The 23,400-nt window shown below is 42.9% G+C and overlaps 1 protein-coding gene and 2 non-coding genes across 3 annotated transcripts; 1 reads left to right on the top strand and 2 right to left on the bottom strand.

The window, feature by feature from the left end:
• Nucleotides 1-2,296: 2,296 nt before the first annotated feature.
• LOC149222840 (uncharacterized) lies at nt 2,297-3,469 on the bottom strand. Its single transcript, XM_089387690.1, has one exon. It carries the CDS (start codon nt 3,467-3,469, stop codon nt 2,297-2,299), a length of 1,173 nt encoding a protein of 390 aa, XP_089243816.1.
• Nucleotides 3,470-6,498: 3,029 nt separating this feature from the next.
• LOC149222839 (U2 spliceosomal RNA) lies at nt 6,499-6,695 on the top strand. The gene has a single exon (XR_016249852.1). It is a non-coding gene; the product is annotated as a U2 spliceosomal RNA (small nuclear RNA).
• Nucleotides 6,696-12,319: 5,624 nt separating this feature from the next.
• Nucleotides 12,320-12,479, bottom strand: LOC149222838 (U1 spliceosomal RNA). The gene has a single exon (XR_016249810.1). It is a non-coding gene; the product is annotated as a U1 spliceosomal RNA (small nuclear RNA).
• Between the last annotated feature and the right edge of the window lie 10,921 nt (nt 12,480-23,400).

The raw sequence follows: 23,400 nt of genomic DNA, 5'->3' as shown, positions 1-23,400 counted from the left end.
TTCTGGACGCTGGGCACTCCACCACATGAATCCCTCCTGTACAGAAGTGAAAATCTGGAAAGGAAAACCATGAGTAGCGGAAAGATCATACCATATTTGCGCCGATACAGGACAGAGAAAGAACATATGAATATTAGTTTCTGAAGCCTGGCAACACATGGCACATCTGCCTGGACCAGACCACCCTTTTCGTTGAAGAACCTCCCCTGTGAGGTTGCGATTGTAAAACATCAGCCACGAAAATAATATTGCCTTTAGCGGGCCGGTGGCTTTCCATAATTTCGTTGGAAAGATAGGAGAGGGACATGGCTGAAGGTTTTCCAAAGCGGCTTCATATAATTCCTTTACCCGTACTGGCTGTGATGAATTCAACGCTGACCAAACCAATTCATCTCTGGACCCTGTCTGTTTTATACCCCTGTCAGTGTAATGCTTGACCGCTGCCTCCCAAATCTGTCGCAGAGGGAGAGGCAAACGAAGTTCCTCTGCATCCTTCCATATTGGCGATGTTGAGGACCATGACCGAATCAGTGAACTCCATGTGAAATGACCCCTTGTTTGCAGAAGAGAGATGAGATCGGGGGTGAGCTTTGTTTCCAAACCACAAACCGTGGCATCGAAGCCAATAAGGATGCTGGAGCCAGAAGAGAAGCGCCATCGAAGAAATTCGAAAAAGAGATCCTGGACCTTCCTAAATCCGCGCCAAATAGATGACCCCCTTTCCAAACCGAGAGATTTCTTCCTGTACCAATATACTATAGGCTTGCCTTTTAAGTATTTCTGATTAATAATTGAGCTCCATTTGCCTTCTCCACAGATGCCTCTATGGAGAGAATTACAGAGGAGGGCCTTACCGAAATAGCGCATCTGTAAGAGACCCCATCCACCAGATTTCTTCGGCCGAGAGATTGATTCCATTTTAACTAAGTGGATCTTGGAACTGTGAGAACGACCACCCCATAGAAACTTTGCAGATATTGAGGTCATTTTTCTAACAGTGGAAGCAGGCAAAAAATATAGATGAGCCCAGTACACCGCTAGCTGAGAAAGAATAGATTGAACCAATATAAGTCTGCCTCCCAAGGATAAAAATCGCATCTCCCATCTGGAAATTTTTTTATAGTACCGATCCAGCAGCCAAGACCAATCTTGTCTACGATTCCCTTTAGGCTTGAGGAAAAAGCCCAAGTATTTAAAACCGGCTGAAATTGAAGCCAAATTAATACCGAATAATGCTGCTATCCATAGCGCTAAATCCATATTTGATTCGTTGTGATACAAAAAGGATTTGGCCTTATTGATGACGAGGCCTGTAGCAGATTGGAACTTTTGAAAGATACCATGGAGGCATGACCAGCTTGATTTAGAGAGCATGGCAAATGTCAGAATGTCATCGACAAACAGATTGAGAGAGAGAGAGATATTTTTGCATATCTTGATCGGAGTACATCGATGGTCATCAACTGCTTTGTTGATCTGTGTGCTGAGGGAATTCATGACCAGGATGAATAGAAGTGGGGAGAGAGGACAGCCTTGGCACAGTCCTCTCTCAGCCTGAAAAAAGATGAGGGGGATCCATTTATAATGACTGAGTATTGAACATTCTTGACGCAGGCCATCACCCAATTAATTGCTTGAGACCTCAGACCTATCTTTGCCAAGAGGATACGAAGGAACCCCCAATCCACACAATCATACGCCTTCTCCAAATCGACTTTTAAAATAGCAGCATCAATGTTTTTTGTTAAGACAGTGTATAAGCATTCCTGAGTCGAGGCAACTGCATCTAGAATGTTCCTGTGTTTTAAAAAGGCATGTTGATCCCTGGAGATGAAGGAGTTGAGGACCGGCTTCATTCTTTCTGCTATAATCTTTGAGATGATTTTAAAGAGAATATTACATAGTGCTATTGGCCTGTAATCAGCAAACGACTCAGACCGCTCCTTTTTAGGGATAAGTGCAATGAAAGTAGCTGTAAGGGCGCTGTTTATATTCCCCGACATGCGGGAGGCATCCACCATCCCCAGCAGATCGCTTTTGAATATGTCATAGAAATGTATGAAGAATTCGATCGGCCAACCATCCGGCCCAGGACTTTTGTCCTTTTGAAGCTTTTTATAACTCCATGAAGCTCCTCGTCCGTGATAGGCTTTAAAAATTCTTCATTGGCGGCTTCATCAAACATAACAGGGACCTGATCTATCATCCCGAAAACATCATTTATGTCATTTGGCCGCCTCTTGTACTGCTTGTGGAAAAACCTTGTAGCCTCCATCGAGATATCCTGTTGTGAATATTAGAAGCCTCCATTTCCATCTTCGATCTTCCAGATCGAGTTCATGTGCCTCCTTGCATTTGCAAAGTTATGGAAAAACTTCGTGTTGCGATCGCCCTCCTTAAGCCAAGTCGCCCTGCTTTTAAGCCTCCAGGAAAACTCTTCTTTTAGCAGCAAATCTTGTTTCATTTTCTCACAGATTCTGATATGATTTTTCTGTTCGAAAGACATTTGATCAAAGTGAGCCGAAGTAGCTGATATCCTTAATTCTGTTTTAATATCTTCAAGCGCCTGTTTATCCTTCACCCTCTTCCTAATTATCCAATCCTTGGCCGCTCCCCTGAGCGTTTGAATCTTTTCACGGAAGGTAGAGAAAGAAGTCCTCTCCTCTTGTTTTAATTCCGACCATTTTTTGGTTATCAGATCATTGAAAGACTCATCGGTGAGAAAGATTCTGTTAAATTTGAATGAATAGCCCAATTTGAATTCCGAGTCCCTCCATTCAAGGAAGATGGGGCGATGATCAGATGTATAATCGATACCTGTGCTGGCGACTGGCATACCCCATTGGTCGATAACTCGAACCTTAATGATGAATCGGTCAAGACGCTTAGCAATGAACGCCCGACCAACTCTGTTGTTATTCCACGTTGGAACCATCTTAGAATGAATTACGTCGACGAGATTCCTGTTTAGGAGTTCCAGCCGTAGACTATCAGCAACAGGGTTGGTCTTCCTGCAAAAGCCCCAACATTCATTAGAGTTCAGAGTTACATTAAGATCCCCAGCAATCAGTAAGGATTCAATGTCTAGGACGTCCGATGCAAACAACAATTCCCAGAATGAGGATTTGTTCTTATAAGGCGCGTAGATGTTCAGAATATTTATGATTTTTGGACGGCCTCTGACCGAAGCTGAGATTAGAATGCCTGCACAACATTTGTAGGCTTTTGCTTTGATCCTTGCCGGGTTCCATAACACCGCCAATCCCCCGGACAATCCATCGGCATCTGAAGCAACCATATGCCAGGACGAGAACATTCTTCTGAAGTAAGCTATTGAAACCTCACTTGAGTGCATTGTTTCCTGAATGAATATGATTTGAGAGCGAGCAGATACAAATATCTCCTTTAGCGTCAAGAATTTTGGGGTGGCACCCAAACCCCTGATGTTCAGTGAGGTCAGAAAGGTCATTTTGATGGCTGTCCAGCCATGCATGCTCTAAGAGGCTGTGGAGAAGTAGATTCATAGATTGGAACTTCAACAAGAGAGAGATTTGTGATGCCAAATTATGTAGCAATGGTCCTTCCTCTAAAATGACGAGAATCTCCTTTTTTCTTCTTCTGGACAGTTATATTCTTAGCAGAATTGGGGCTGATGGTGGGGAAAGAGGGCTTATGGATGGTTAAAGGCTCGAGAATCGGTGGATTCCTCTGGAGGAGAAAGTCTATGTCACTATCGGATTTGTTCACCGGCGATTCTATCGGGGAATTATAAGGCATAGGGGTAGGCATGGGCGCCTTTCCTCGAGAGAGACCAGAAGGGGGCGAAACTGATGAAGGAGTCGATGAGCTGAGCACAATAGGGTGTGTTCCAACCACAAATTCACCTTTTTTCATTGGTGACGGAGAGGGCACCGGATTGTCTTCTGATGGCTCAAGAATAATGGGGCATTCCAGAACCGAAGGAGTCACATCATCAGATTGTTCTAGGGGGAAGAAATGAGAATGAGATGAGGCCTTGACCTGAGAAGGCACATGAATGGGGGTGCCTTCCGAGTCATCTGATCGTGCCTCTGCAGCTGATATTCTTCCCTTGTAGAAAGGGCGCCGAGATATTTTCCGGTTGATTTGAAGCCTGCAATTTTTGTTGACATGAACTGTGCGATGACAAAGAGAACAACGAAAGGGAATACCCCAGTAATCTAATCTTTGGCATATTGAAGAACCTTCCCAAGTAATCTCTATGTGCTCCGGATAACCACCCTTATAGGGCTTTTCAATCAGGATCCATGCGATCCTTTTGTCTTTCTCCCCCCTTACCCATGGATCCACATAGATAGATTTGCCAACCGAATTACCGATTTCCATAAGTGTTTCTACAGACCATAATTCCAATGGAAGATTGGGAAGCTTGACCCAAATCATACAGTTTGATGGAGTATTTTTGAGTGGGTCAAAGCCCATATACCATCGGGACAAAGACAAGAAGCTCCTTCCGAAGACCCAAGGTTTATTAAGAATCATTTCTAGATCAGATATTTTTTGGAAATGAAAGGAAAACCAGTCTTTCATCAGCCGAGAAATAACTTGAGTATAACCAATCAGAGGGAGCCATTTAGATGTTAACCATGCTCTTATATCGACCTCTGACATTTCCGGGAAATGCCATTTCCCAATGAGGGCAAGCTTTAGAAGGTTGTCAATACATTGAGACAGGGTCGCACCGGATACAGAAACTGCCTTTGGAGGTGGAATAGTTTTGACTGGGTTCCATGTCTTCTTGGAGCGTTGTCCCTTACCAGGTTCTATATTACCTTTAGGGGATGCAGAGGTCTTTTTGTCCGATGCCCGCACTGTCTGTACAGGTGGAGAATCGGCCTGATATGAAGATTGTATCATTTCATCCACCGTGGCCTGCCAGCTAGGATTAAGGACAACAGATTCACGTGCTTTTTCAGCCGCAATGGCAGCAGAGAAGAGAGCTCGCGTGGCCGGGGAATCACTATCGGCCGAAATTAATGAAGCAGATAGGGAGCTGAGAAGGAGTGAAGCAAGTGGTACTAGCAATCAGCAAATGAGCCTAGTTGACAAGATCCCCAGAGGGAAAAACTATAGGAGAAAGTACAATGGGGAGAGTTCCCAAAGATCATGTCAGGATCACTGGATTTGGATTTATTGTAAATTCAGGACAATTGCATCCGAGCCCCTATAAAGAAAACTATAAGGACAAGAGGAAGTACAATTCTAGGATCATCTAGAGTTAAGAGGATGGCAGACGATGACCAATACCGCCGTCAAAAAGACATTTTGCCTTGGATCGAGAGGCTTCTGAACAATTAGATAGGATTTACTACTCTGTAATGGACTAGTGGAGTAAATGATCATCACAGAGACCGGAATTCACATTTGAATCTGGAGACCAGAGACCTACCGGCAGGAAGTTCCGGCGAAAAAGTTACCAACACCCAGTACGCCAATGGGACTCGATCGTGGCTCTAGACAGTATTCTATAGCGAAAACCAGGCCAGATTTCGATTTTATAAGCTGTAGAACCAGGGACAGAAAGTAGACTTGCTCCGCCACCACCCTATATGTTGACGCGCTGTAACCCCTACAAAAAATCTTTATACTACAGACCAAAAGATCTATGCTGATGGTTGGCCATTGCACTGACAACAACAGCAATATACCTGGATTATACACCACCACCTCCCTATTCGGAAACGAAGGTCATGACAAGGACTGTCGACGTAAAAAGAAGCTTTGAATCTATTCAATAAAGCTCTCAGCATGATTATCAAATAAACAAAGGATAAGTCATCCACAATCTGAAAGCATGGAATCTTCTAAGAGGAAATCTTCATGATGAGATATAGAGAAACTAATCAAGAATCTTTGCAAGTTAACTAAACAAGAGGCAAAGATTTAGGTTCTACCGCTATTTTCCATGGTTTCATGCATGGATACAGCCGGCGTCAAAACGACCAAGGCATTGAGAAATGGTGACCCAATGCCTTAAGGATTGGATGGGGAAATGGAGCCCGACACTTGTTTGGCTGCTCTCGGCTCCCCTGTCAAAACGCGCTCCCTGCTCCGGAAATCATCAGAGGGACTTCGAATCCAATCCTATTATGATATTTAGTTAATTTTATTTATATATAAAAAGCAATAAATATCATATTTGTACTTTCTAGATAATTTTAATTATAACATCCATCTGAATTCCGGGGTAAGCTCGCAAACCTCTTTTAGGGTGCCAATCTGGCAAACCTCTTCTAAGGTGAAAAGAGATTTGATCCCTCAAATCGAAAAGTAAAATAGATCTAGGGAGGTGAAAATGGTGAGAATATAGAAAATATAAGTTTGATATTAAAAAGCATGTCTATTTAAATGGTAAGGGGTATCCGAAGAAATAGAAATGAGTTATCCCACATGGATGGACGAGTGGGATAGAGGAGAAGGGGAGCAATAGAAATAGAACCGAAAGAGAAGAGGAAAAACATACCTTTCTCGGCCTTTTGGCTAAGATCAAGTGTAGTATCTGTTCTTATCAGTTTAGTATCTGATACGTGGTTCATAGAACCACATGATATTAAATGTATTTTTCTAGGGGGAGGGCCCACTTACAATAGCTTGCTGTTGGGGCTCTCGGGCGTCGCTTGTGCGTTGCACTACAGAACCAGCCTGGCGCACCCCACCAAGACAAGACCAAATAAACAAATTATTGTTGAATGTTTATGTAATGGTTTGCTAGGATTGAACAACTTGTATTTACCGTGAATGAAATGAAATTTTGTCTTCGGTTGATTAGCCGCGCATTGACTTGATCAGATATCGTGTTGTTTTCCGCGCCCAAGTCCAGTAGGTATTATTATGGTGTATAACTGTCGCTCATTTTGGGTATTTTCCAGTTCTTCCCCGTTTGCAGCTTTTCGAACTTCGCTGTCACGCTCTGATGTCAACCCAGCAACAGTCTGTAGAGCCTTTGACGGTCCAGCTATCTATCTCAATTCCATAGTGGTCCAGCTATCTCAATTCCATAGTGCTCAATCGCATGGTCCAGCTATCTCAATTCCATAGTGCTCAGTCCTTGTCCTAAATCCAATATGATCTGATCGATCTACAGACTCAATTCTTGAACTGTTGTTCTTTGAAGAACGCAGTAAAATAGCTCTGAAGGTGGATATATACCACTGATAAGTTTTATCAACTCCCTAAGCTTTTAACGCACTTTCTCAATGTTGTGCCCTGCATGGAAGCGTTTTCCGATCTGAATTGGATTTATATATATATCTATATGTATATCAGCAGCGATTTCAACTATGGCTTGCCTACTTTGCAAAAGGGATGTCGTGTATATTCCAATGTCACTAACAACATGAGCAGCAGTCTGGGAAACGTTGAAAATTTAATTTTGAAATGTGACAATGTGGGTGAGTACATTTCTAGAGAGTTCAGGGAGTTTTTTTCATTGTCAATGAGATGATGTTGCGAAGAGGGCGGAACAGTCAATGAGATGACGTTGCGACGAGGGCAGAATAGGGATTGATTTCTTAGGGAGAGTGCAGGGTGCGTGCTCAAAAATATATATACAGCATTGCTGAACTCATTTTGGGCAAAAGAATGTGAAGTTCACTTTGATTGGTAAAGATTTAGATGCTCTGTGCTCTGACTCTATTTGGTGCAGCAAGGGTGATTGGACAAAGACCGCTCCTGCCTACAGAGCATCACGCACAGTTCAGTTCAGTTCAGTGGGAAGTTGGGTGGGACACAAACTCAAGCATGTGCATGTGCTCAAGGAATAATAATAGAAAGAAATAAACACAACGGGTTTTCCTTTCTATTTTATTAGTTATCCTGGTAATGGAATAATAATAGAAAGAAATAAACACAACGGGTTTTCCTTTCTATTTTATTAGTTATCCTGGTAATGGAATTTACAATGCTTGCACTTGCAACCTCCAATGGCTGTTGCTGTTACAACAATAACAATTAAAACCACAGCACGACCAAGTCCTTTTTTTCTCGCAACTTACCCCTAGGCCTGAGTCTCGGTCGCACTCACATTCACTGTTCAAAACAGCTGTCAATGGCTCCTTTTGAAACTAGGAAAATCTATGGTTACCCTGTTTCTGCATTTTCTCCTCTCCACAGGCATAGGATTGCTGGACTCGTTTTGGGCAAAGGCAGATGACACTTTGAACAACATCATCCAAACCCGATGGGCAAATAGGAATGAGAATTTGCAACTTTGGTCTTGGGCCCCTCCTTTCAAGGTAACAAAAATCAATTGTGACATTGGAATGCATGAAATATTGCCGAGCCAAACGTTTGCAAAACTGTTCTCTGCTCTTCCACTGTTCTGTTAGCCCGTGTTTCACTTGAACCACGTTGGCTCAAAAAATAGATATAACATATATTTCACGCTGTAGAAACCAGAAATCCAATTACTATATGTCCAGTTGTGAAAGTCTCCGTTCTAAATTCGATTTCGATCTTGATGGCTCTTCAAGAGGTTGCCCTAGCAATGCAGCTTTTGAGTTTGTAATGAGGAATCGCATGGAAGAACCAGCCTATGTTGCTGTAGGGAATATGGTCTAACCTGCCAAGGATTATGTCGACGTTGTGGCATCCAAGAAGGAACGGAAGCGTCCATAAATTTGTTTGAATGTGGAAGCATAAACCTGAAAGGGGACTCAAAACTCAAGCGTGAGCAATTAAGGAATCGAAAATCTTCCACGGACCATTGGAGGTTGGAGTCCATTGTCGCCTTCCCTCATAGCCAATTTGAAACTCAAACAGGTAAGGAGCGGGAAAGACGGGTGCAAGAAGATATCCAGATTTGGAGCATCCTGCGGGGGATACGAAAACACAAAAATCAACAACTCCACATCGAGAATCATGCATAGAGAGCATCATATAGGAATAATGTGGGAGGATCAAGGAACTTTAATGATGACAATTCAAGCCGTCAATCCACCTTGTCACAAAATGAATCCATCCATCATGGCACTTGAAGAACATCTGCATGTGAGAGGTGTGGAAACCCCTTGATCAAATTAATCATCATTGGAATCCAAGTACAATGGATGATCCTATCTAGGTTTCTTTAGTGCACTAGTAGAAGATTGCTACCATGGAGGATCCTATCTAGGTTTCTTTAGTGCACTAGTAGAAGATTGAGTCTTCCTCCCTGTTTGACCCAGGTTTTTGTGATTGCTGTCATGGAGGATCCTATCTAGGTCTCTTGCAAATGATCCAGTCTTCCTCTTCCTCCAGGCATCCGCTACACCTGTTTGGCCCTCGGAAGCATCCCTTCCTTATTCCTACTTGAGATAGAAATTTATTATTTGCTGCCGACAAACAGAGCGCTGCTACTCCTAGCCACAGTTGTGGGAGCTACACCTCCTTGGGCTTGTCATTTGACGACACCCAATCTTGATCTTGATCGGTTTGTTAGGTCTCCTTCCTTCGGTTACCGAACACCTTCATGTTTGGCGAATTGAAAAGTAATTGGACAGGATTAAACATCCTCCACACAGTGTCATCCGAAAATTTCTCTCAAAAGTAATTGACTTGATATGCGTTGGTTGCTACCGAGCTCGAAACATGCCATCACCTTTGGTGAATCGAAAATAAATTTAGGGGATGGGATAGGAAGATAAAACCCCAAATTCTTGTATTTCTATTTTTCAAGGTCCCCTCATTCAGGGTGCAGCCTCCATTTGCAAGACCGACGGCCTGGCCTATCGGTTGAGAAACCTCTGGGCCTGGAAGAAGGCAAGCCTCTTGGAAACGAAGGGTCTCTTTTCGAATTCTCGCGATGATTGATGCCAACTTGTTATTTGTTATTCTTTTCTAGGTCCCCTCATTCGGCATTGTGTCTCCATTTGCAACACTGTTGGCTTGTCTGTTGAGAGGAGTGATGCCAACTTGTTTAGTACATTTTCCAAGATCCCCTCATTCAGTGTGGTGCCTCCATTTGCAACACTGGCGGCTTGTCGGTCGAGAGCACTCGGGGCCCTGGAACGAGGTTATTGAGAGCCCTCGGGCACTTGGAAGGAGGTTATTGAGAGCCCTCGGGGCCGGAAGAAGGTAACCTCTTGGAAACGAAGGGTCTCTTTTCGAATTCTAGCGATGAGCTTTTAAGAGGGAGCATTTTTAGGGTTCAAAATGTTGATAATTATGCTTGAATCGCCAATGACGATCAACGTCCTCACTCTATCTGCGTACAACGATAACAATCCATGAAGTAGAGCACATGCCTCTGCCGGGTTGTTTTTATGTTGTCCCTGGGCCCCACTCATAAGTCAATTTCCCCCTCCCCGCCGAGAACAAGAACAGAGAAATATAGGAACTTGAGAATGTAGGGATAGTAGCATGGAGGAACGGCTCCAAGAGGCTATGATCACAAGGAGCCTTCCACGGCGAATGGTAACAACAACGAAACCCTCTTGAATGCTACAATTAAACTCAACCTCACTTGTAACATGACAGCGGCAGGGGACATGGCGACCAAGGATTTAACCTCCAATGCCGTTGGGGGAAGAGGTCAAGTGTTTTCAACTCCCAGAGCCTAGACCATAGAGTGCCATATAACCATAGTGATGAAATTGGCCCCCGCGCCCTAGGTCATGGGTTTAGGGAGTGGTAAATTCAGATCTCCCCCATACAAACTAGTGAAGCTAGGCTGGGTTTTCCCCATACAAACTAGTGAAGCTAGGCGGGATTGAAAACCTCTGGTGCATGATTAAGAAAGGAAAAGACATGTTTAATTGAACAACATATTCAAATAGAGATAGGTGAAACCCCTGATACGATAAAAGGATAGTTTTATTAATGCCCCACAAATGACCCAAAGCTAGGCCAATGGGGGTGTGGAAACCCGGAAAGGTCCTCTCATTCAAGCCATCCACTAAATTATTCAAGTCATCCACTAAATTATAGTTGCTTACCGCGCAAGAAAAAAAATCCTGCAAGGATCTCCAAGATTTGACCCTTTCCCCAATCTTGGAAAGCTCTTAATGGTAAAGTAAATAACCAAAATTTGACCCTTTCCCCAATCTTGGAAAGCTCTTAATGGTAAAGTAAATCTCCAAAATTTGACCTTTCCCCAATCTCGGAAAGCTCTTTCCAAGGAGTTGAGAGAGAATTTCAATAAAGTTTCTTTTCAACACTTTTGTAGAGTCGGGAGGAAGAAGCAGAGTCCCAACTCTCGGCCATTGTCAGATGCTTATATGACTATCGGATGCTTAAATGATTAACACCCAATGAGGAGGCTAGCCCCAGCAACTGCAGGACAGACGCTGATAAATCTATCAATGGCGTGTGTGGTGTGGGGTTTATTATATATGTTGGAACACCAATATCAACCTGTGAAAGGGATGGCTTCTGCTCCAACAAACAGTAACAAGAAGATTAGCACCAATATCAATCTGTGAAAGGAATAGCATTTGAACAACAAACAAAACAGTAACAAAAAGATTAGCTCCAATATCAATCTGTGAAAGGAATAGCATCTGAACAACAAACAAAACAGTAACAAAAAGATTAGCTCCAATATCAATCTGTGAAAGGGAATGGCATACCTCCAATATCAATCTGTGAAAGGGAATGGCAGCTGCAAACAAACAGTAACAAGAAGATTAGCCCCACCAATATCAATCTGTGAAAGGGAATGGCAGCTGCAAACAAACAGTAACAAGAAGATTAGCACCACCAATATCAATCTGGGAAAGGGAATGGCAGCTGCAAACAAAAAGTAACAAGAAGACTAGCACCAATATCAATCTGTGAAAGGGAATGGCACATCTGCAAACAAACAGGAACACAAAAAGTAACAAGAAGACTAGCACCAATATCAATCTGTGAAAGGGAATGGCACATCTGCAAACAAACAGGAACACAAGAAGATTAGCACCGAATACCAATCTCTGAAAGGAATGGCATCTCAAGCATCTCAACAGCAAACAGTAACAAGAAGATTTAGGACGGAATCGCGTAGCATCCCTCTCCTCTCGCCTCGCAGCAGCAGAGCACTCCGCTCGCCTCTCAACTATGTATGTAGTCATGGAGTAAGACCTCCGATAATTTATTCAACTGGATTTACAAATAGTTTGATTTAAGGCACCTGCTGCCACTAATTAATTTAACTGGACTTACAGACTTAGATTTAAAGAAGCTCCCGTAGTTTGCAGTTAATTTAATTTGATTTTACCTCCGCTGTGCCACAAATTATGACGTGCACTCTCCTCGATGGCAGACTTAGATTTAAAGAAGCTCCCGTAGTTTGCAGTTAATTTAATTTGATTTTAATTTTTGTGTGGAGGCCGCGCGAACGCGAGCCTCCGCTGCCACAAATTATGACGTGCACTCTCCTCGATGGGAGATGCTAGGTAAACCCCCCTCCCAAGTGCAATGGAAGTGGTCTTCCTAGGCCATCGACCTTCTTGATCATCGATTGACCCCGCCCAGGTAAGTATGTTTTGATCATTTCCATCTTACCCCTCTATACCTCCTCCTTTCCTTCCGTGCATCCCCACTTTGAATGTGGGATATATATATCCACCACGCAATAATGTCTTAATCCATAATTAAAAAATACACACTCAGTTGCTTAATTTCATCCTTATTAATATTCACACTCAATTGCTTAATTTCATCCTTATCACTATTGGTGGTGTTGAATGAAGAATTTCATCCTTATTCTTATTGCTCTTCTTGATAATTTCATCTTTATATTTTTCTTCACGCTCAATTTGTTAATTTCATCTTTATATTATTCTTCTCGTTGGTCATATTCACGCCCAGTTTGTTAATTCCATCCTTACATCATTCTTGTTGTTGTTGATGATATTCACTCACAATTTGTTAATTCCATCCTGATATCATTCTTGTTGCTGTTGATCATATTCACTCACAATTCGTTAACGCTTCTATTATTCTTCTTGTTGATCATATTCACACCCAATTGGTTAATTCCATCCTTATATCATTCTTGTTGTTGATGATGATATTCACTCACAATTCCTTAATTTCATCCTTACATTATTCTTGCTGTTGATATTCACCCTCAATTTGTTAATTCCATCCTTATTATTCTTTTTGTTGTTCATCTCCATTAGTGAAAGTGGGTAGGTAACATGGTGCACTCTCAATTCGTTAATTTCATCCCTGTTATTATCGCCGTTGTTGATACCCCTTAGTGAAAGTGGGTAGGTAGCATGGCCTTCATTGAGGTTCAAACCTTGCCCGATGCTTGTTCTTACCATTGTGGACATGCGTCCATGTACGGAATAATTGTTGCGGCTACGTGTAAGATATTGTCTGTAACTTTGGAATGATGTTGTCGAGTAGGCCTTTTCGGCTTTAAAAACAAGTGCCTTTTGTATGGAACGATGTTGTCGAGTGGGCCTTTTCAGCGTTAAAGGAAGCCATGTGCAATGCACCCACTTTACTAGTGCCCAATTGCGCTTGGAATGTGGTGCATCAGGTAGGGGTGTGGGCGTTATGTTGATGCAATTGACAAAAACATGGGCAAGTCCACCTATGAGAAAAGAGATGATGGCCATCTTTCGCGTAGTCGAGACTTGACACCCATATCTTATATGGAGTTGCTTCCAAATCGAGATCATCGTCATAGTTTGAAGTATTTTCTCGACGATAGGTTACCATCCTTGGAGAAACACGGATGGGTCACTAAGATGCATCGGCGTGATTATGAGATCATATACAACAAAGGCAATGAGGCATCTGCTTTATTGCAGAAATATGAGGAGAAAGGATCTCTCTTTGCCTTATCCTTACAGTACTTGATTGCCTCGTCAACGCTTGTCAAGAATGGCTCGATATTGACATGGAGGTTCAATTCATCCAAGTGCTTCAGGAGAATCCCAATCCCCTTGAGGGCTACACGCGGCAACACGATACCTTGAAGCATAAAGCGTGCATTCTTTTGATTCAAAATTGTGCTTTAAAACATTGCCCGTCTTAGAGGAGTTGTGTTCATCTCCCACCACGGTCACTTTGGCTTTCAACGTACCTACAAATCGACTACGCGCTCTTCCTTGCGGGAAGGCTTGAAAACACACATCTAGGATTTTGTACCTACATGTGGTGCTTGTTAAAGGAACAAGGGTGAGATGGTGAAGAAGCGCCGCCACCACTAGCAATATCAACCACCATCAGGACCGACATTTCCATGGAATTCACAGTGGACCTTCTGAAAACAGACAACCAATATGTCACCATGGTGTTCTTCGACCACGTTTGCAAATGTGCTCCCTTTTGTACCCTATCGGACCCATTTACACCTTCTGTGGTTACTCATGTTTCCGTGGACCCAATGTTTAAGTTGCATGCCATCACACTTTCCATTGCATTGAATTGAGATCCCGCACTCACCAACAATTTCAAGCAGGATTCGTTTAAACTTTAGGGTACTCAATTGAAAGTGAGCACTGGTCGTCATCCCCAAATTGATAGCCAGATAGAGGTGGTTAATGAGTGCGTTGAAATTATTTGAGATGCTTTGCCTCGAAAGGGCAACACCAATGAGAATGATGGCCACCCCTTACAGAATTGTGGCGTAATACCTCTCATCACGGTGCTACCTCCATGACGCCATGTGTTGTTGCCTATGGCCAAAAACTCCTAGCAGTGGCTTCCTATTTACCAGGCCCACCCTAGCTACAAAAATTTGACTTCACGCTTCACACCAAAGAAGCCATTCTTCGCCCGCTACGGGACAATTTGGTTTTAGCCCAAAATGGAATGAAGTGGCGAGATGACTAACATCGCTCGAAGAATGCGAATGGGTGTTTCTATTTGGACGAGGCAATTAGCTCTGATGTCTTTGACAATATAAGTTCCAAGTCTAGTGATTTCCAATTTTCTCATCTTGCCCTTAGTTTTACTGCCATATATTGGTACAAGGTCTCCATTCTTGAATTGCTCATTTCTTATATTTGATGATGGCGAGATTTCGGTGCGTCTTTTGTTTTTATAGGCATTGTAATGCATGTTGTGAAGTCGTAATGTCTATTGGTCTATCTTCCATAGGCGCCATCATGTCAAGTTTAAGCACGCATGTATTTTTTTTGTCGGAGGCATCGAGTGCCACTACTTTTTGTCCTTGCGTGATTTGAAATGGGATATGGCATGTTTGTTCTTGTGGGTTTCCCCATATGTTCTTAAGAATCTCAAGTCTTTGTCATCCTATTTATCCCTGCTGATGTTTCAAATTTTGGTCGGCCTCTTCATCGAAATCTCGTTGGAAGACGTTGCTACTCCTTTGGCCTAAGGGTGACAAAGAGAGCTCTTTATATGTTGAATGATGAATTCTTGCATTAATATCTTAATGGTATTATTTAAAAGTGGGTCCCTTTGTTAGGCACCTGTACTACTAGTGTAACCCCCTATTGTTATTTGTACAACCCCGTTATTATATTGATTTACCCATGTAGTCCCCATATTGTTACTAATGTGCCCCATAGAAGCCCACTATTGTTATTGTTGTGCCCTTACATTATTATTGTTATGTCGTCTCCGATTATATTATGACCCCTTAGACTCCTATATATAGAAAGGGGGTCTTGTCATTTGTATCATCCAAGAATTGTTCATTTGTGTGATGTAAAGGAGGTTGCCCCCTCGAAGAGGCTGAATTCTAAGGCGTTTATCTCACTTTTCTATCTTTTTTTGAGTTGGTTTCATAACACCTTTGATAACATATTATTAACTAGCCTTAAATGAACACCTTTTGTCATCCTGACCTTACTATGTGCCCATATTCCATAATATACACGCCAATACCTTTCCAATGGCGCAAAAATCGCCTCAATCGGAGCTTGTACGAGAAAGTTATGCAGGTCCGGTAATGTCCACCCGAAACCTCACCGTGTGCTCATTCGTTGATTCCCAACTTTCATGACCAGGGACACATCTCCTCAAGGTATCATTCACTCCTAATTGTACAAGTTTCCATGAGTCAATGTGTAGATAACAACATTCAAAACGACGCACATGTCTTATGTTATTGCATGTCTAAGTTTACTTGGCTATCACGAAAGAATGAAATCTACACTAGATCCTCTACGAAATATTTGACTTCAACTACATGTGCACATGGAATTCCATCATCTATATCGTTGGTTCTTCTCTCGAGTTCATTCTTAGCAAGTGGTCTAGGTTGTGGCAAAACTTACGCGTCTGTGCGAGAATTTGAAAGTTGAATTCTTGGAAGAAGAGCAAGAGCCACATGCAAAGGTGGTCATGATGCACTCACTTGTTCACAAGGTAAATCGGTGTAACTTGATACGCATGGACAATAAAAGAGTGCCACGAGATGTAATGTTATAACTCATGCAGAGAGAGTGATGTTCCAAGGCCACCTCTTTTTATCGTCAAATAGTTCCTTTCTGCCTTATTCATTTTTTATTGACATAATGATGTGGATGCCAATATTTCCCTCCTCGGTTTGAGGTAGGATGGCACAAAAAACACTATTTGTGGCATCAACTTGCGCACTAAACGACTTGTTTCAATCATGAATTCTTAGAGTAAGAGCCTCGCCTAAATTTTTCTTCAACAAATCAAGGGATTCTTGGGAATCGTTTGAGAATGAAAGTTCAACATTTTGTTGGGGAAGTTCATCCATAAATAAAGTGACGTCATAATGACACCTTATGAACTTCCTATAGTGTGTTTTGTTCTCGACGATATTCAAATTTGCTTCTGGTTTGTTGGTGTGATCTTCATGTTAGCCATGTCATATTCTAAACCATCATTGCACCTGGCACGACCAATTAGGATGCCTTTGTATACTTTTTTATTCAACAAAGAAAAAACTAACAACTTTATATTAAGATGAGGTTGTTTACATGTAGCATGTGTCAAAAGTCCACCATTTCCAGCGTACATCCTAATCCGCAAAAATATATCCCAGTCACAGATCTAAACTAGCTATGTTTGAACAAACACATTTGCTCAAATTTTGTCACTCGTACAACATAACAATAGAAAGCCATAAAAAAAAACTCTAAAGAAAAACAAACATATCCACATCATGAAAAATATTAGCTTATGTGAAGTAGATCTTCTGCGAACCCTGAAATGTGTTGTCTATGAAGGCCGATTATAAGATCTCCTCGGGCAATTGGGGATGCCCCTCCTTAAATTTTGCATCCACAATTCTATTTTGCTCCCTGTGTATATGAGAGAAGTTCACCCCCTTAAAAAAGTACCTCCGAATTCTTTGTAACCAGCTTGTCATTAATGGAGGATTGAAAGAAGATTGCTTTGCTACCCACTAAATAATCACCTTAGAATCTCCAAATACCTCCAAAGTCTCTTTAGATAGCCACTTAGCAGAGTATAACAATCCCATAATGCAATAATCTACGCACGAGTGTTGGAAACTTCACCCCCATGCCAACAAAAATGATAATGTGCACGAGGACTAATAATGATGTGTTTGCCACAACCACATCTGTTATTGTTGGCAGCTCCACCAAAAAACCCACCCAGACAACAACCACCGATATTCCTGAGTCATAGATGTCTCTAAGAGGCCTTGTTAAGAACAGGCCCAAATTCTCTGAAATAAGCAAAAAAGATAAATAACAGATACTATTGATATTCTGAACCTGCACTTAAAAAACTCATGAATTTCGGCATCTCCAAATACCCCAGATGATAAATAGAGGCAAGGAACGATATCCTTTACATTCGTACATCCATTCCTACAAGCATAATTCCAACGTAGATGAGTTCAAATCAGCGAAAATGTTTAACTATGCGTCACATCAAACCAGATAGACACCACGAATGGACATTTAAAAAAAAATGTGCCACATCTTCCAGGTCCGATTTGCGCAAGGTACATCTGACAGGACCACAGAATCCCCCCCCGCGCCGACAAAGATTGTCCCAAGTGAATATCTTGTTATGCCAAGCTAACCAGCCAAATCATTTGAGCTTTAATGAAATGTTCCAACTCCATACCTTTTTGAACCATCTTTTAGACATAGAAAAAGGAGACGTCAATGTGATGTGCAAATATGCTTCCTCAACTAATACTTCTCCCAGTAATGTATTTCCATCCCACGAATAAATATCCTCACGACCACTTAAACATATCTCATTTGTATTAAGATTGTACACGTATATGTCCCAAGCCATAGCCAGTGTACCAAATAAGCTAAGGTCCCACAAACGAGGCCACATAGGATGGAATATAAAAGGGCTGGTTGGGACCTGCAATTGGTTAATGTAATAAATACCGAGATTGTGAAGATGTTGAATGAGTGGGAAAGGTAATATATGCTCACCGACAAAACCATAGATGGGATCTAGACCGGTATCCACCTCGAAAATAGACCCAATATGCCATTTTAAGTTCCCCAAGAGCCAATGTTTAATTTTCATCTTGCGCCGCCAAATATATGAGATAGCACTTGGGACACCAGCCCCATCCTTAATCCAAGTTACCAAAGACTGGTTTTTCAGATACTTATCCTTAATGATTCGTTTCCAAATACCAAAACGATTTAAAGAACGCCACAAACTCTTCATTGATAAAACCCAACTGGATTTTCCAATATCCATGATTCCCCAACCCCCACCCTCCTTACTTGAGGTGATATCCTCCAGTCAAACAAGTTGAATTTTGTAACCATCTTTAGTACAAGCCCAAATGAACTTAGACATAATGGATTTAATCCTTTTGATGATGTATTTGGGCATCAGATATAGATGCAACCAGCATACTGCAATACTCTGCAAAACCACTTACACCATAATCAACCTTCCGCCAATTGTAAGCCACTCGTGTGACCATGATAACGACCTATGCTCAAATTTTCTAGTTATCCAAACCCAATCTTTAATGCCATAATTATTAGGTGTAAGGGAGAAACTAAGATACTTAAACCCTTTGCACAATGAAACCTTCTCAGCATCAAATAATCTCGTTGTCTCCAAAACATTGGCCTCTGCCTGAGACGAAGAAATCAACTGAGATTTAGCTTTCCTCATGTATAGACCCGTGGCATCACCAAAAGTGCATATAATATTTTGCAATACATGTCATTCCATAACGAAAATATTCCCAAATATGAGGACATCATCCACAAAAATGAGATGGGTAATAAAAATGTTCCTAGTAACCCCATACCCGAGAATGACCCACGGGAGTGTGCCGCCGAAATCATTCTGCCCATGCCTTCAATGACAAGTAAAAACAATAGTGGAGAGAGTGAGCCCTAAGATGCCTTTAGAAAGCATGAAGGCACCCCATTGGTTAAGACACCAAAATTTGCAGTAGTTATACAAGCCATAATCCACTCAATCACCAATCTAGAGAGGCCAATCTTATGAAGCACCGAACGCAGAAACTCCCGATCAACACAATCATATGCCTTGTGAAGGTCCGGTTTCAATAATAAAGCATCATTTTTTGTCATTTTCATACAATGTAAACATTCCTGAGCAATGGCCATGGCATCCTAGATTTGATGATTTTTAAGAAACCTGAATTGTTCCGACGCAATATGTTTCTATAGGGTAACTTTCAACCGGTTAGCAATGATCTTAGAGATCATTTTATACACAATGTTGCACAAGGCTATGGGTCGAGAGTCCTTGAAAGAAATTGGGCCTGATGTCCACTAATGGAACCAAATTGAAGCATCAAAGTGGGTGGATACAATGAAGGAGAGCAATACCCTTCCCGGATATAAGTGTCGTCGACCCCCAAATGACCAGCGAAATCCCTATCAGCATGACTAGCACCCAATGAGGGGAGGGTGGAGAAAATAGAATATACTCTGGAATTATCAATGCAGACCACAGGAATAATACAATATGTAGAATGGATAACATCCATCACCACAAAGTTGAGGGTAGATAAAAGGATGGCTTTGGATATTTGCCAATATACACCTTTTGTTTTTCAATGAAAAACACAAGCTCGATATTTGGGTTGCATTGCCTTGAACAAATTCAAGCGACTAATTTATTAAACTATCAATGCAAACAAATAAAAAAATTCCCAAATTTTTTGAATCTAAAACTAAATCGTCTTTGGAATTACTTCCAGTTATATTTCAATGTTTTCTTTGTTGTATTTTAGTTGACTCGGATACTCATCTCTCATCTGAGAGACACGGGTTCAACTCCAACCAAGATAATTTATTTTGCAAATGTTTTTACAATAATAAAAAGAGATGTTCCTTTTAAAGGCTCTTACAGCAAGGAAAACACTTAATCCAACGCTTTTGCAGTGATCGATAACTCTTCTCTATTAAATTGTTCAAGGAAATGGGAGCATTTTTTTCCTCTGTCTTCTTCACGTATTCTTGTAGCAAATAGTTGGATGGTGATGATGTTCATGTGCGATTAAGGAGATGTTTATTGATTGTGTTGGATACAAATCCTACTAGGAGGAACTTTGAATGACCATGTTCATTGTTTACTTCATCGTTTTTTGTTGTCAATGTGTTGTATCCCTTAAAATGCGTTGTCTTTTTAAGGTTAATCTGATCTTTTCAGTGTCACTGAGTGTGCACTTACATTTCACCCCTAAAAGCATATTGTCAGAATCTTAGTCTCGAGCTTGAACGTTGTTCTTTGAGAGTTCCATGTGAGTGATAAAGATTGAAGGGGTCTTTTACCTCTCATAGTCCACCGATTTTATCTTCCCCTTTGGCGCGTTTTCCTTGAGTCCACGGGGATTTGGATGCACCAAGTCATTTGGAGATGGATTCCTTTTTGTCAAGGCCCCTCGCTGTGATGCCTTATGATCACTGTCGGCGATGTGGCCACCGGTGATATTTCCTCGCAGTTGTACAACTACTCTAACCCAGACTGCACCTAACTTCTCATTCGCTTCAACAATTAGCCAATTTTTCATTCAAGTGTTATTATATTCAATTATTTCATTCAACAATTATACAATTATGTGATACTGTAACCTCAGTACAAGCAACAGAATAACACTCATTAACAGTCTGCGATATCGTAAAGAACAATATGAACACAAGTATTTGCGACAGGAGGGGGCAACTCCCAAAACACTTCTCCCCTTTACTCTTAAACTTGAAATAATATTTACAGTGGACATAGAAAGGGGCCAGTCGTGTCCAAACTCATGCGCTGCCCAAGTACAAAGAGTGGCAGTGGTTGGCCCAACCCAACTCACTAGTGAAAACTGCCAAGTTTCGCAACCAGGGTGTGTCCTACCCAAGATGTGCACCTTTCCCAACAGAAACCCCAAAACTGGAGTCCCAAAACAGCCCAGAAAACCAACCCTCGGCCCTGCCCAGAAACCAGCTCGCTTGGGCGAGCTCTCCTCCTTTTGCGACGTGCCTTAGCTACGTTTTCAAATTATAAGATGTAAGCCCCGCAGTTCTACGATATCAAACCCCTTACATTTCTGCGATATCGCTGACTTTGTCCTTTCTGCGATTAGCTTTGTGATATTACTTATCTTGTGCGAACTTGCTTGCTACCTCCTCCAAGTGTCGAGCTCCTCATCTTATAGATGCTCTAGTCGTTTGATTTTACGTGGGCCCACGCCCCTTCACTTCTTGAGTCAACCCTTCATCTTGTGCGGGCGTGCCCCTGGGCCGACCTGCTTGTGGGTGTGCTGACACACCCCACCCTAGGAGCTTCGCCTACCGTGCTGCCCACGCTACCACCTCTGGTCACTTCTGTGTCGCACACCCCACATTGCGCTGCCTGCTCGCTTGCCCGTCACGCACCTGCTCGCTATGTCTCGATCGCACTTCCGCTACGCCTTGCACCATCGCGGCGCCCGGACGCCACACCTTGTGTCCGGGCGCGCTCGTGGGTACGGGTCCATCAAGTTAGGTTGTCGCTACGTTGTGATGTGCGCGTTCTCCCTTGCACGCTCTCCGCTGTGGGCGGGCACTCTTCTTCATGTGCCCTTCGATATACCACATCGTGTGGGCTGGTGTGCCCTCGTGTCATGCCCGCTACATCTCTCTCGGTGCCCCTTCTTTGTGCGTGCGCCCCTCAACTCGTGCACGCTGCCCCTTGTGTTGACCTGGGCGCCTCTCCTCCGTGTGGGCGCGCTCGTCGCACTTGGGCACTCTCATCGTACCTCCAAGTCGGTTTTTCGCCATCAAGTGAGCACGACCCATCAGGGGCGCCCGTTGGCCTTGGTGCCAGCTCGGGGTCCTGACACTTTGCCATATGCGAAAGGAATATGAGCGGTCAAGTTGTTGATTACAGGTGGTAGGTGGTTGTGATTTGTTTTAGGGCCAAACTCTATTTTACCCCGATGCCAGAACTTCTCGCTAATTTAACATATTAATATGAATGGAATAGAACGTCAATATTGGAGGAAGATATAGATCGAATCCTCCCCGAGCTCTCCTCCCGGTCAACCCTCCTCCGGTCGCGGCCAAGTCGCGGCTAAATTTGATAGGCCAGACGCCGTTCTTGAAGGAAATCCAGCCACAAGAGGACGCGACGGTGGAGGTTGATGAGCAGACATCAGCCCTCATCATCAATGGAGAGCAGGAGTGTAAGGACCTGCAGTCCTTGTCATGCCCACCGGCACGGAGAGCGACTCGGTTGGTGAGCAAACGAGTTGGGGAACATAAGCGAAGGCAAGTTCAGACTTAAAGTGCGCGAAGGTATATTATAACACTCATGAAAGAAGGTTGAACGAACATATGTATACGATGGATGAGCGTGGGCAATCCATCTATGAAGCCGACGGTTGGAAGTTATGGTTGAAGGCGTTGGTCAACGGGCCGACCAAGCCACAAACATGAACATAAACGTTGGTTGATGAATTGAATGGGTCGGCCAAGGGAATGGCATAACCGTTGGACAACGTACATATTGTATGCGAGTTGGGCTCATTTGGCAAGCAACGAACTCGCTCATCCAACAAGGAGAAGTGCGTAGAACAAAGGGTAGCCGCAGCAAACAAAGGGAAGACGCAGAACAGTGATGCGCCCAACCTTGGGCGAGGCTACACGAAGAGGAACGCACTGTCTTGGTTTTGGGTGAGGGCGCGGGTAGAGAAGTGCCCACCGGTCGGAGTAGGGCGTGCACGGGTGTGGGCGCCCGATTGTGCAAAGGAGCGCCCGATGGTTGAACAAGGGCGTGGGCGCCGGTTTGTGCGACGACTTAGCACGGGTTCTTGGGCAGCTCGGGTGAGCGCCCGCCCGTCGTGTGAAGACAAACGCAGAGGTGGAGAAGGGGACTTGGGTGAGGTCGCCCATCGTGCGGAGGTAAGCGAAGGGTGTCTTGGTGACTTTGTGGAGTCACCCGCTCGTCGTGCACGAAGAAACAATATTCAGTTGTGAAGTGCGTGAGGCAGCTCGTGTGAGGGCGTGTTCGCCTGACTTGGGCAAGGAAATCTTGGTT

The sequence above is a fragment of the Pinus tabuliformis genome, chromosome Q (genome assembly GCF_031772625.1).
Source record: "Pinus tabuliformis cultivar Carrire ecotype Pingquan chromosome Q, CPIR1, whole genome shotgun sequence".
Classification (NCBI taxonomy): domain Eukaryota; kingdom Viridiplantae; phylum Streptophyta; class Pinopsida; order Pinales; family Pinaceae; genus Pinus; species Pinus tabuliformis.
Note: the sequence above shows the minus strand (reverse complement) of the source record. Positions and strands in the feature narration are given on the sequence as shown.

Coding starts and splice junctions, on each gene's coding strand:
- LOC149222840 (XM_089387690.1), bottom strand. CDS start 3,469: ATGACCTTTCTGACCTCACTGAACATCAGGGGTTTGGGTGCCACCCCA.